This window comes from Mesocricetus auratus, unplaced genomic scaffold, assembly GCF_017639785.1.
Source record: "Mesocricetus auratus isolate SY011 unplaced genomic scaffold, BCM_Maur_2.0 Super-Scaffold_100013, whole genome shotgun sequence".
Classification (NCBI taxonomy): Eukaryota; Metazoa; Chordata; class Mammalia; order Rodentia; family Cricetidae; genus Mesocricetus; species Mesocricetus auratus.
In genome coordinates, this window is record NW_024429196.1 from 70,260,790 (window position 1) to 70,274,587 (window position 13,798).

The window sequence follows — 13,798 nt, forward strand, 5'->3', positions numbered from 1 at the left end:
TAAAAGTAGAGCTGTTTAATCTAAAATACTTAAAAGATCTACCAAAGCCCAGAGAACAAAAGGGATTAAAAACTGCCTCAAATTGTGTGCTGCAGAGGTGACCACTCTGGACACCCTGTCTTTGGTCTCTCTTTGTACCTGTTACACGTGTAGTACTGGTGCTGTGGTTTCTGGTAGGCACTGTGCCGGTTCATGATGAAGAGCTGAATTTCTTTGTCTTGTGCTGTGGAAGAGCTTGGTTCAGAGGCATGCACCTGTGCTTGGGTCCAGTCTTGCCATAACCTGACAGTTCTGTGTCTTCAGTTTTCTCTTTATAAGGTGGGATACCTCAGTGCCAGCTGAGGATGGAGTAAATATAATACACACAGACCTAGAATGTGTGTACTATTGATATAATCACCATTCCCCCAAATATCCTGCGTGCATCTTCTACAGAGTATGCAGTGATAACTGCTGAATACTCAGAGTAGTCATACTGAGAATCTGAGGCAACTTTCTGCTTCCCTCCTTTCCCCAAAACAGACTGTGGTTAACTTGCTGGTGGCAAGTCACAAATCTCAGGGAACTAGTTGGGGTCCATGTGCTTGCAATGAGAGGGAAATGGATAGGGTAGGGGCTGGTTTGTGTATTGTCACAGGGACTACTTTCTCACTGTATGGCAGCCATTCTCCTAATTTTACTCTCAGGTTTTGTCAAGGAAATATTGTCTCTATTTGGCGGAGAAGCTGTGTGACTTGGAGCTACCCTTTCTCTCCTCACAGGTGCAGCAGTACCGAGTAGCCATGACCGCCAAGGACTGTTCCATCATGATCGCACTCTCCCCTTATTTACAGGGCACAAGGTAGGTACCATTGCATGACACCTATCTTGGTCTAATAGTTTTGTGAAATAAGGATGGCAAACATAGGCTCCTTTATGCAGAAACTCTACCTGATAGGGCTGCTATGTCTTTGTTAGACTTGCTCTCACAGGGCTGCCTCTGCCTCCTCCCCCTCTTCTCCTCCTCCTCCTCCTCCCATCCCCCCTCTTTTTTTTTTTTATAGGATGGGAACTTGTGTGTGGTGTATGTATGTATGTTCAAGACAGGGTTTCTCTGTGTAGCCCTGGCTGTCCTGGAACTCACAGAGATCCACCTTGCACCTGCCTCAGGCTCCTGAGTGCTGGAGTTAAAGGTGTGCTCCAAGGGGTTGGGGATCTGGCTCAGTGGTAGAGCACTTGTCGAGCAAGCACAAGACTCTGGGTTCAGTTCTCAGCTCCAGGGGGGAAAAAAAAAGGAAAAAACCTCTACCAACTAAGCTACACTTGCTAGGGGGTGGTGCTGCATACCTTTAATCCCAGCATTCGGGAGGTGGAAGCAGGTGGATCTCATAGAGTACTCACTCTATGAGTTCAAGGTCAGCCTGCTCTACAGAGCAAGTTCCAGGACAGGCTCCAAGGCTACAGAGAAAAACAAGACAAAACAAAAACAAAAAATCAAAAAGGCTTGGACTACCTCTGTGCAGCTTATTACTGTCACTTTTAAATATCCCAAACAGTGTATTGTTATCCTCCCTCCTCTTCCGAATAACCAGTCTGTTTGCCATCACTCTCCCCAGATGTTTGGCTAGTTGTAGTCACCTCCCCTAGCTTTTAGTGACTCAGGCTGAACCTCATCATCTCACAGTAGGAACTTGTGCCAAACTCCACACAGGCTTTTCTGGCATCCTCCACATCTGACCTGTTCCTGGGTGAGGGTGACCACACATCTTTCTGATGTTTTTGAGCTTCATGGTCTCCAGTCAGGTTCTGTGAGAGGCACAGCACTGTCTATTTTCTGGTACAGCATGCTGAGGAACATTTATAGGGCATGCCTGGTGAAGGCAGTTGACTCTGTTTAGCTTAGCTGTGAGGAGCCAGCCCGTGAGTGGACTCAGGTTCTGTGCTGGATGAGAGCCGCTCCCAAGGGTACTGTTTCCTGCTTCTGTCTACCCAGCCTGGGCAAGGGTGCAGTTGGGGCTGGAAAGGTGCTGGAGTGCAGGGCGCTGAGATGGAGGCTGGTGCAAAGGTTAACAGCTGGGAAGTGAGGACACGTGCCTGTCTGTGTGGTGCACATTTGTGTCCTTTGAGGAAAGCTAAAAGCTGGGGTCTTTGATGGACTGCCCAGTAGAGGTCAATGTTTGCTGTGGGGCCAGAGGGATGTGTGTTCAGATGGCTGGAGGCACAGGATCCCCATGCCCAGCCACCAAGTACCACATCTGCTCCCCTTTCCAGAGACAGGAAGATTGTCTCACTTTTATGCTTAAAACAAAACTGAAATACCATCATGCCTTGGAAATAGACCCTCAGAGGCATGTAGTTGGCTCGCTCTGACCAGCGTCTCTCTTTTGCCTTTTTAAGTTGGCAAGGAGATAATGATCAAGAGACGCTTACTGCAGATTTGAGTCTCCTTCTCAAATTCTCATTGGTGGTGAAATCGTTAGAGGCTAGAAAATGTGGTCTTGCAGATTAGTTTGATTTAGAAATCTGAAAACTGTACAAATAATGATGTGGTTGGGTTATACAACCATTTGCTCATGAAATTTACAATTTTGTATTAATGTTTAATCTCTTAATATTTCATCCTGCACTGTCAGGCTTGGTAGTTTATTTCCTGTTACAATAATTCACTGTTAAAAATGAATTTTATTTAAAGGTCCAAGGTAATAAAGTAAGGAGAAAAGAAAAGTAGGTAACAAACCATTTCCATTCTTAAGTGTTTCTAATGTGAAGTGTTTAGAACTTTTGAAAGTTTGAAAAGTTTTGCCGTTTATCATTCTTTCCTCGAACCTATTTTGGGGAAATCAAGAATTTGGTGGTCAATTTGAAGAGAGATGACAGACTCAGAAATTCTGATTTATTTTTGCAGAGGATTCTGAAGAGGAAGAATGGGCACTGCCCTATGAGGTTGCCTTACCTGTTAAGGTCTCAAGGCCAGATAATAGGGCCTATGTATCAGGAGGCTCAAAGTTGGTGGTCCAGATCCACCTTGAAGCAAGATCAAAGGAGCTAGGGCGATGGACAGGACACTCTAGGGCACCCCTACTGATCTACTTGTCTGCCTGTGGAAGAAGCTGCAGAGGATATTTGTGACTAGAGAAGCATGCCCCACCCCCAATTTTTCCTTGGGGATTGCACACAGGCATCAGCCTTCTTTGAGGGAGGTGGAGCTGTGCTTGCCAGATTATACCAAGCTCGGGAAAACACGCAGGAAAACCAGAGACATTAGGACTGGTTCATCCCAAAATACAAAGTAAACCCAAGGCTGAACTTATATATCCCTGAATTCTAATGTACAGTCCACAAGCCTGTGTGGCTGCCATTTGTTTCTATCAGAATTGAGTTCTTGAGTTTCTTCCTTTTGCTGCAGGCCTTTGAAGGGTTTGGAACTACCAGGAAAGTTCTTATTGCTACTTGTCCCTAAATCCTGCCATGTCTATTACAAACAGCTCTCAAGGTGAAGACAGCAGCTCTGCAGCCCCCAGATCATTCCAGTACCAGTTTCCAGGGCTACCACAGGGATATGTATGTGGTAATGGCAGGAGGGATAACTGTGCCCTGACTTGTGCTGTGTCTTTAGCCATATGGTCTGAAGGAGACAAGCTTTTCAGGGGTAAGAGGCTGGTGTACTGGCCTGTGCTTTTGTCTGTCCTGAAGCTTGTGGTCACCTGTCAGACCTGTGACAGACTCCAAATCAATTTTTCTTATAAACAGGAATCTAGAGCAACAAATGAGAATCAAAGCCCTAGTGTACTTTAGAACAGGCCATGCATGACTGTGTGTGTGTGTCCTAGTGTACTTTAGAACAGGCCATGCATGACTGTGTGTGTGTGTCCTAGTGTACTTTAGAACAGGCCATGCATGACTGTGTGTGTGTGTCCTAGTGTACTTTAGAACAGGCCATGCATGACTGTGTGTGCGTGTCCTAGTGTACTTTAGAACAGGCCATGCATGACTGTGTGCGTGTCCTAGTGTACTTTAGAACAGGCCATGCATGACTGTGTGCGTGTCCTAGTGTACTTTAGAACAGGCCATGCATGACTGTGTGCGTGTCCTAGTGTACTTTAGAACAGGCCATGCATGACTGTGTGTGCGTGTCCTAGTGTACTTTAGAACAGGCCATGCATGACTGTGTGCGTGTCCTAGTGTACTTTAGAACAGGCCATGCATGACTGTGTGCGTGTCCTAGTGTACTTTAGAACAGGCCATGCATGACTGTGTGCGTGTCCTAGTGTACTTTAGAACAGGCCATGCATGACTGTGTGCGTGTCCTAGTGTACTTTAGAACAGGCCATGCATGACTGTGTGCGTGTCCTAGTGTACTTTAGAACAGGCCATGCATGACTGTGTGCGTGTCCTAGTGTACTTTAGAACAGGCCATGCATGACTGTGTGCGTGTCCTAGTGTACTTTAGAACAGGCCATGCATGACTGTGTGTGCGTGTCCTAGTGTACTTTAGAACAGGCCATGCATGACTGTGTGTGCGTGTCCTAGTGTACTTTAGAACAGGCCATGCATGACTGTGTGCGTGTCCTAGTGTACTTTAGAACAGGCCATGCATGACTGTGTGCGTGTCCTAGTGTACTTTAGAACAGGCCATGCATGACTGTGTGCGTGTCCTAGTGTACTTTAGAACAGGCCATGCATGACTGTGTGCGTGTCCTAGTGTACTTTAGAACAGGCCATGCATGACTGTGTGCGTGTCCTAGTGTACTTTAGAACAGGCCATGCATGACTGTGTGCGTGTCCTTCCAACTCAGGAGGTTTTTGAACTGGAATTTTGTCTGTCTTGTTTTTAATGATTTTTTTTTTTTTTTGGTTTTTTTCGAGACAGGGTTTCTCTGTGGCTTTGGAGGCTGTCCTGGCACTCGCTCTGAAGACCAGGCTGGCCTTGAACTCACAGAGATCTGCCTGCCTCTGCCTCCCGAGTGCTGGGATTAAAGGCGTGCGCCACCAACGCCCGGCCTTTTAATGATTTCTAAATCCACAAGAGTATTGAGCATGGAGGAACCGGAACTCCCTAACATTTCTCTTGTACCAGCCTGGGATTAGATGCCATTCAGGCAATAGTACTGTGTTTTCAGAACACTTGGACACACTGCAACCTCAGTATCAGATTTGAAGTTAGTCTGAAAAGGTTTTCAAGGCAATGTTCATATTGTTAGAAGCACATGACTTTCTGATGTTTATAAAACCCAGAGGCCCCAAGAGACAAAAAGCACTGATGATGTGACTTGAGAGCGAACACAAAGCCAGCTTGCTCTGCAAATGTGAAAAGCACGAAGGACCTGGTTCTCAGCAGCTATGGAAAAGCGCATAAAGAGGGTCTGTTCTCAGCAGTCATCCATCTGGCTGCCGTACAGCCTCATCTACTTTTTACTTTTTCTTAGGTTTTGTAATACTTGGCTCACAATAAAGTGATTTTTCCAGCATTCTTAATACCACTAGAGCATGGGGAATATCAGTCACGCATTCCACATAATGGCTTTTCCACCTTGTGTTCTGTTAACCCTTCCCAGACAGTGTGCTGGCCTGTGGCCTCGCAGTCACTTACCTGTGCTAGTGTGTGAAGCTGGCACAGACAGAAAATGCACACAGACACAGAATGGGTGCTCTGAGAGCCGGGATGGGTGCATCTGAGGGTCTGTATAACCTGAAATTCTTTTGTTACTTGCAGCTCTGACCAGAGACCTGTTATCCCTTCATCAAGGTCCCGGCTGACCTTCTCTGTGTCTGTACTGGACCTGGACCTCAAGCCCTACGAGAGCATTCCTCATCAGTATAAACTAGACAGCAAAATAGTCAACTATTACTCAAAGACTGTGCATGCCAAAGACGACACTGTCAGGGCGACTCGGTTCAAGGAACGTGAAGATTGCACATTAGTTCTCCACAAGGTCTAACTTTCCCCTGCGGTGTCTTTGAAACTTGAATGTGAATGTTGAATGACAGAGCTATTTTCAGTTGTGTTGGGTGACTTGGCTGTGAATGTTTTTGCTTTTAACCCCTGCTGAGGTTAGACTGCCTCTCAGAGACAAGGAACTGAAGAGCACTAGAATCTTCTAGGACAAGGAATGTAGGACGTGAGTGCTGTGTCCCAGCAAGCCATCTGTTTTCTAGAGTGGAAGTGTCCGTTAAGACCCAGGAAAACATCCCGGGTAGTTCTTCCAAGCAGAACTCACGTCTAATTCTCTAATGCAAAAGCCTTATTATTAAGACCCAAGGTTTGGATCTCCTCCTACCAGACTCTTGACATAGAGAACTTGAATTGTCACGAGTATCTTACAGTGTGGATTTTCAAGAAAACATGGATACTACTGGAACTTTCTCAGCTGTAAACTGGTCACTTTTTCAATGCAAGTCACACATCAACACAGGTGTTGGGTGGGTCCCTGCTGCAGAGCGGTCAGGGTTAGTGTGGACATTGGTTCTGAGTGGTCTAGCCTCAGGTCCCTGTGGAGGTACTGAAGCCCATGGCTTTAAAGGGGCAGCAGCAGGGAACACAAGACTCAGGTCAGGATGGACACCACTCACTCGCATGAGCCTTGCTATTTTTTGTTTGTTTGTTTTTTTTTTTAAGTTCTTCTTTAATGATTTTAACTCTAGGGGGACCTGAGGCGTTTTTTTTCCTACCTGAAATTGCTGCTGCTGCTGCTGAGGCTAGGAGCAGGGCTGTAACTCAGAGCTGCTTCGGTCAGCTGGGTGGGTGTGCCTGACAGCCTGGAGTTTTCCTGGCACTCTGGTATGTCGGATGGTTGAGGAACAAGGTTCCCTTCCTTCTGAGCCACATTCATCCCCGGGGTTAGCTCTGGGACGTGTTGGGTCTAGGGCCTTGCTGTTTTCATCAGGGCTATAAAGGCTCCTAGCTGGCACTTGAGGATTCTTATTGGGGTCACCAAAAGTGTGCCTGGCTGCTATGAAATCATTGGGAGTTTTGGCTTCATTTTTTATCCTATGGTAGGCTGTACAGACTGATTATTTATATCATCCTTTTGAGAGACTAATGAAGGCTTATTGTAACATAGTAAAAACCATGGAACTGTATGAAAATGCTACATGAAAAATGAAGAAAATATTTTGCTGATTGTAAACTTTTGTGGGAAATTTTGTGATAATTTGAGAATTATACTTGTTTGAATCAAGCAACCTCCTATAGAATTTGTTAAATTCTGCCCTAATATTTAACTATTTTGAACACTCAGGTAAAAGATACTTGTACATTTGGATCTTTGCCTTTCTTTTGACTAGTGTATGCTGGGATATGTGTGTATAGCCTTCACCTGAGTCATGTTCTCATGACTGGACGTACAGGGGAGAGCGGCCTTCAGTTTTGACTGGTTTGGAGGCAGACTAGCCATTTGCATGCATGCATGCATGCGTGCGTGCGTGCATGTGTGTGGTGCAGTGCGTGGTGCGTGAGTACATGTGCGTGCGTATGTGGTAATGGTTATGCCTGATGTCACAGTACTCATCTCAGGTATGGCTGGGTCCCAGGCTCCCAGAGCAGTTTCACATAACTTATTTCTCAGACACTGGTGTCTCTTGGAGACTCACTATTTAGCAAGAGGTAAACAGTATAGACAGGTGGATACAAACAAGCAGCCTCTCCTGGGGGAAGGAACGCAGAGGGAGCACTCTGTCGATGTGGGCAGGGCTCCAGTCCAACTGTGTTCCCACGTGCTTTCCTTACCTCGTTCAGCATGCCCACACCAACCCATCATCTTGACAGTGTAACAGCAGGTAACTGAGGCACTCAGCAAATGTCAGCTCAGACTGAGATGATACAGCTTTAGACTGGGTAGTTCTTTTGTGGTGCTGGGTATTGATCGCATCTAGGGCCTTGTACATCTTTGGCAATTGTCTATTGTGGAGGTATACTTTAGTCTTTGTTTTCTGAAACAGTGGCTCACTATGTAGCCAAGGCTGGCTTTAACCCTGGGGTGCTCTTGTATGCTGGCATTATAGTAATGTACCACACTCAGACTGTGGGCGTGTCTTCAGCGAAGTTCCCAAGTAAAGGGAGCAATGCAGTCATCACTGTCAAACAGTCCTACTTTTGTAGGAGACCAGCAGGAGTGTCAGGACTTTCTGGGGGATGCCGCTGTGGCAGACAAGGTGGGTAGTGTTGGATTGGACTGTGTCCCCCGCTGTCTTGGGCCATCTTGATATGAGGTTGGAGGCAGAGCTCTTTTACACATATTTGAGAATGGACAACCATTCTTGGAACACTTTCTCAAATGTTAAACTTATTTGTACAAAGCAGTATACATGATGCTTTTAACATACTGGAAAACTTTATTTCTATGCTATGGGAGTTCTGTGTAACGTATCACTAGTGCACACAAAAAAACATGTTTGAAAAGAGCAAATGTTCATACTTAACGTAAGTCACATGTTCCTCAGCCCAGCATCTTATTCCTATATGCTTGCCAGCAGGAGACTAGTCTTTTTCCACACAAAGCAATTTTATCAGGCTGTCAAGAGCAGCTTCAACTCCAAGTACCCCTAGCAGTCTTCGGAAACTCAGAGGAGCAGTTTCTATGACTCTGTTCTTGTCCAGCTCCAGGGCTGTGAAGAAAACACACCTGGTAAGAAACCTTATAGTGTCTGTCTAATAAGATCCTTCCTCTCCCAACAGCCACACAGTGGGATGCATGAGAGACAGGGTGGAGAAGCCCAAGGAGTGATGTCACCTGTAACTTGAGACAGAGAAAATGCCTTGCACCACACAGCCTACAAAGGCCTCAGGACAGTAGTCCCCATTCGTGTCCTGTTTGGGTGGTTACTGATTAAAGTATATTAAAAGGTGATTTACAAAGGACATTAATGACAGTTTCAACTTTTGATTCTTCCCATGTAAACCCAGATAAGACACTCAGATGGCTCTGTTGGGTCCACTTACAAGTCTTATGGAAAGGGTGTCTGTACATAGAGTCCTACCTCGCTCTGGGACTTTGGTGAGAAGATCCAGCTTTGGGAAAACCTTCCCTTCCTCATCGGTTTGTATCCTCCAAACAATCACCAGTTCAAACCTGAAAAAGAGGCAGGTTTGAACTTGAAATTCAGAAATCCAGAAAGATTAGCCTCTGGGCATGTGGTCTCTACTGGCCATACTCGCCTCCTGAAGACCTCTCCCCACAGAGAAGAAGGTGCGTGGTCAGTTCCATCAGAAAGTGTGGAAACTTGGGCCACACAATAGGCTTTGTACCCACACCTTGGCAAACATCAGCGTGATAAGTAATGGGACAGGTAACGGGGACGGTCTTGCGGAAGTGTGGTAATGCTCTCTGAAAATGACCTGGAATAGGTAGGAAGCTGCACACGCTTCCTTCATGGTTGGAACTCTCTTATTCTAGGGGCAGCCATGTGCTACGTGGCAGGACAGACAGAATGGAAGGCCCAGACCTTCAGGCCACGAGTGTAGCCGTCACTCCTCACTGGAGGGTGAGGCGTGAGAAGTGAACCACATGACAAGGGCCAGCCCAGCAGCCTGTGTGAGAAAGACTGCAAGAAGGCAGACTAGGTGTGGTTAGGCTGTGGGTCTAGGCCCTGAAGCACATATGGCACATGTGAAACACAGAGGCAGAGTGACAGTGACTGTGGGGGGCACTGCCACGAATCTTGGGTGCCCAATGTAGAGGTGCACCTGTCTGTCTCGGCTTCTGAGACTGGTGACCTCAGGCCTCCTATTGCTGTCTTTGTTGTACCAGCGGATACACACCTCTGCCTTCTATTGGCCATCCAAGGCCCCGAAGAGAAATGCCTCTTGCTACCCCAGGCCAGCATTAGCTGCTCCAGCCCTGCACTGCTGCCTACCTTGGCTCTCCCTCATGGCTACACAGTAGTCCACCTGCCCACTGTTGGAGGGTATCTGGTGTGTTCCACCCATTTCGGCACGGGATACTCTTCAGTCCTCCCTAGGTAGTTTCTTAGCCTCTACTATGTATGGACAGTCCTGGTTCCAGGACTTATGCTGCACAGACTTACCCTGGATGTCTGGCACTGCGGATCTCCATGCAGTGGGAGCAGGTGCCCTCTGAGAGGTACACACTGTCTGGGTACTTCTCCTGTATGTGAAAATAAATGGTTACAGTCTCATCCAAGTAGAAGACATAGCATCCTGAAAGCCAGGAGAAACATTCTGGAGCCTGAGATTGAAGTGGTGCCCACTGTACTGTTCCCATCCCTGTCCTGACCTATTCTGCCACCCCAGGAGCTCATGGCTGTCCCTGTCCTGAGATCTCATGATATCACTATATAACTTTATTTCCAATTTCATTTGTGTTTCTGCTGCCTACCACTTGGGGCAACTTGTCAACTCTTTCTCAGGACCTGGACGAGCACTTCAGCCCTCAAACTAGTGTCTGAAGGGCTTTGTAAAATGGAGACTTATTTGTCAGCAAAGCTTTTGGAGTTGAGGCTCCTGTCCTGCTTTAGCAGATGCACCAAACCTGTCCATCCTCACAACTCATCCAGATGAGCTTCTGCCCTTGAATCCCTGTCCATCCTCACAACTCATCCAGATGAGCTTCTGCCCTTGAATCCCTGACCTGGGGTCAGCCCCTACCCAGGTGCCCACACTATAGTGGAGGTATCAGGCCCCCACTGTGACAGGGAAAAGCTGAAACTCTACCATTCCTGGTTGCAGTGCTCTGTCTAAAGAGAACAGGAGTGGGTTGAACGTCACAGATTTCTAGGTTTGCTACTCTAGAGTAGGTATGATTTCCTCAGATAGTATGACTGCTCTACTTGTTGTCCACAGCAGGACCTAGGAGGCGCTAGCAGATCAGAACAGATGTACTGATTTATATCACCATGACAACAAAGCTTGTTTTCCAGGTATCTGAATGGGTGACAAATATAAGTGATGTGCATAATGGTGGCCCTTTTTGTCTGCTCTTGTGCAAACAGACTACAGGGTAAAGAACAAACATGAAGTTGCCACCATCATGAGATACTATGGTTTCAAGGCCACCTCTGAAAAATCCTTGCATGGATCCCCTCAGTGCCTGAAGGAGAAATGCTTCCCAGGGTGATAACTAAGTCAAGCAAAGACTATGAGGTGCAGCTGTCCCCGGAGCAGCCAGAGAGCCACTGTCACCATGGGCTTGGGCTGGGACCTATGGCAGAGTCTTCTAGACTGTAGAGACTGGTTGGATTAAAGCAGTCTGGGTCCATCAAATAAGGTTCCATGGGGACAAAGATGTATTACAATCCTTCAGAGAATGCAGAATACCCTTGTGAGAGCCACTGCTGGCATGGGACACCAAGGCTGCCAGCGTCTATGCATGCAGCCACCAACAGAGAACATCCAGACTCCAAAGCTGGGGTGGGCTGGTGTACTTTACAGATAATTACTAATGTCAGCAAAACAAGTTTTAGGAGAAAAATGTATATCTAAGTGATTTCAGTGGAAAGCGTTGGTTAATGTTTAAACCTCAGGCTCTTCTAAATTAATAACAACTGTTTGAGGAACGTAAAGGAGTGTGTGTGAACGTGGCAGTTCAGCTTCCAGACTGTGCTTGGCAGCAGCACATGGGGCTCAAGGGAGTGCTGGGGCTTGGGCTGGCTCCAAGGCGGGGCCTGAGGCTTGGCCTCCAAGCAGGAGGGAGCCGATCTCCATTCCTTCAGCCTCTCTGCCACATGAGCAAAAGGAAGACTCAAATTAGATGCTTTCACTAAAAAGTATACTCTTAGTTTTTATGATGCAGACAGGAATGCTGACACTGGGCAGAGGGAGGCATTCAAACATGTGTCTCTGGGACTGCAAAAGCTTCTTCCGTGTAAGTTTTTTTTGCTGCATTAGCCAGCTTCACTCCTTGCCTGATCACCTCAACTCTAGAACAAAGTGGAGAGCAGGAAGGAAGTAAAAGCTGACAGCCTGAGTAGACCGTAGACCCCAAGAATAGCAACCTTATCACATTTACTAATATAAGTGCCAGTTTTTTTTCCTTAAACATTTTATGTGCATTATTGGTGTTTTACCTACATGTATGTCTGTGTGAGATGCCGGATCCTGTGGAACTAGAGTAATACAGTTGTGAGTGCCATGTGGGTACTGGTAATTGAACCTGGGTCTCCTGGAAGAGCGACCAGTGCTTTTATAAGTGCCATTTTTTTTTAAAGATTGGTTGATTATTTATTATGTATAGTGTTCTGGCTGCATGTATGCCTGCACGCCAGAAGAGGGCACCAGGTCTCATTACAGATGGTTGTGAGGTACCATGTGGTTGCTGGGAAGTGAACTCAGGACCTCTGGAAGAACAGTCAGTGCTCTTAATCACTGAGCCATCTCTCCAGCACCCATAAGTGCATTTTCTTTTTTTGTACCCACCCCCTATGGGGTTTCTCTGTGTAACAGCCCTAGCTTTCCTGGAACTAGCTTTGTAGACCAGGCTGGCCTCCGAACTCAGAGATCCTCTTGCCTCAGCCTTCTAAGTGCTAGAATTAAAAGTGTGCACCACCACCTCCCAGCTGCAATCAGCTAGTCTTAGGAGTGACAGGAAACTTGAGATGTCATTATATTTGACTATTATATTGATGAAGAAGGACCAAGTAGGCAGGGAGGAGTTAATCATTGTCTTGGAAAAGGCAAGGGCATACATATTGTATCTTAGATTATGTTCCATGAAAACCAGTAACACAACAAAAATGTTTATCAGAAATTGTCCACCTGACCTGGAAAGCAATACATTCCTCAACCAATAAAGCCAAGGCCCAGACGTGGGAAGCACCTGGCCAGGCTCTGGAAGGGCAATCTTGGACATGCTCTGTCTAGTGCATAGGTGTGTTTTGAACGTCACCAGAACCTCTGGTGTACAGAGAACAATAGAAGCCTGTGTGTCTGCAGATGTTACAGGAAGGCTGTACTATGGAGGTGGCTGTTGGAGGGGCCTCATGCATACTAACCAGCTGGTTCTTGTACCTCCACTCCAGGGCCCAAGGCTCTCCAGGAGTGCTGTGCCTGAGTGCCTCTGAGGAATGCTGAGGCTGTGTGTTTACTCAGCTGTGCCATGTGGTGGAATATGCGTGCATGGAAACACAAAACAAAACCCTGGTATGTATGATAGAGACACCCAGGGTACCGTGGCACTGGCTGGCTGGAGGGCAAAGGAGCTACACTTTAACAGAGCCTTACAGGGCTGCCTGTGCCGTGCTTCAGCCGTCCTGGCTCAGTACCGTGGAGGAGTGAATCACCTTCCCTCTACTAAGTTTCCATGGGAGCCGCCTGGAATCGGGAATCTCATGGATAATTGGACATCCAAAGATGTCAGTTCATCTTGACTTCAAAAGATTATGCCTGAACAACTGAATGGTTAAAAAACCCTAATTCATCAGAGTGCACAAACATAGCACATAAAAATAACCAGAATAGTATATTTTAGTACATTCCCAAGACGGTACAACTATACCACTTTCTAATTCCCAAATATTTCCATTACTCTGCAAAGAAACTCTGTGGCCTTTAGGTGTCCCCAGCACAGGGTTAGGCAAACACTAATACATTTTCTGTTATGGACATTTTAGACAAGTAGAACCCTATATTATGAACTTATTTTGGTGACATGCTTTTATTTAATATATTTTTAGGGCTCACCATTACCTTAAATGGTCAGTTAATATTATATATAAGTTAATTACTATAGTGTATCTGTTTATTAACTAATAGATACATGGATTGCTTTTACCTTTTGCCTATTGGAAATAATACTGTGAACACATTCACATTCTTAACATTATCATATCTTTTTTTTTTAAAACAGTCTCTCTGTAGACCATGCCT

General features: G+C 46.2%; 2 protein-coding genes across 3 annotated transcripts in view; one reads left to right on the top strand and one right to left on the bottom strand.

Annotated features, from left to right (window-relative positions):
• The window catches only part of Ippk (inositol-pentakisphosphate 2-kinase), a 44,474-nt gene extending 37,233 nt beyond the window's left edge, over positions 1–7,241 (top strand). For both annotated transcript variants that reach the window (XM_005066315.4, XM_040755953.1), the window contains exons 12-13: positions 762–841; positions 5,693–7,241. In XM_005066315.4, coding sequence (XP_005066372.1) covers positions 762–841; positions 5,693–5,918 — 306 coding nt within the window. In that variant the 3' untranslated portion in view covers positions 5,919–7,241. The remainder of the gene's footprint in view (positions 1–761; positions 842–5,692) is intronic.
• A 1,049-nt stretch (positions 7,242–8,290) lies between these two features.
• LOC106020806 (centromere protein P) overlaps positions 8,291–13,798 on the bottom strand; it is a 193,318-nt gene continuing 187,810 nt past the window's right edge. The window contains 3 exon segments of the mRNA XM_040755956.1: positions 8,291–8,583; positions 8,956–9,047; positions 10,003–10,082. Of these exon segments, the coding sequence (XP_040611890.1) occupies positions 8,456–8,583; positions 8,956–9,047; positions 10,003–10,082 (300 nt within the window). The 3' untranslated portion in view covers positions 8,291–8,455.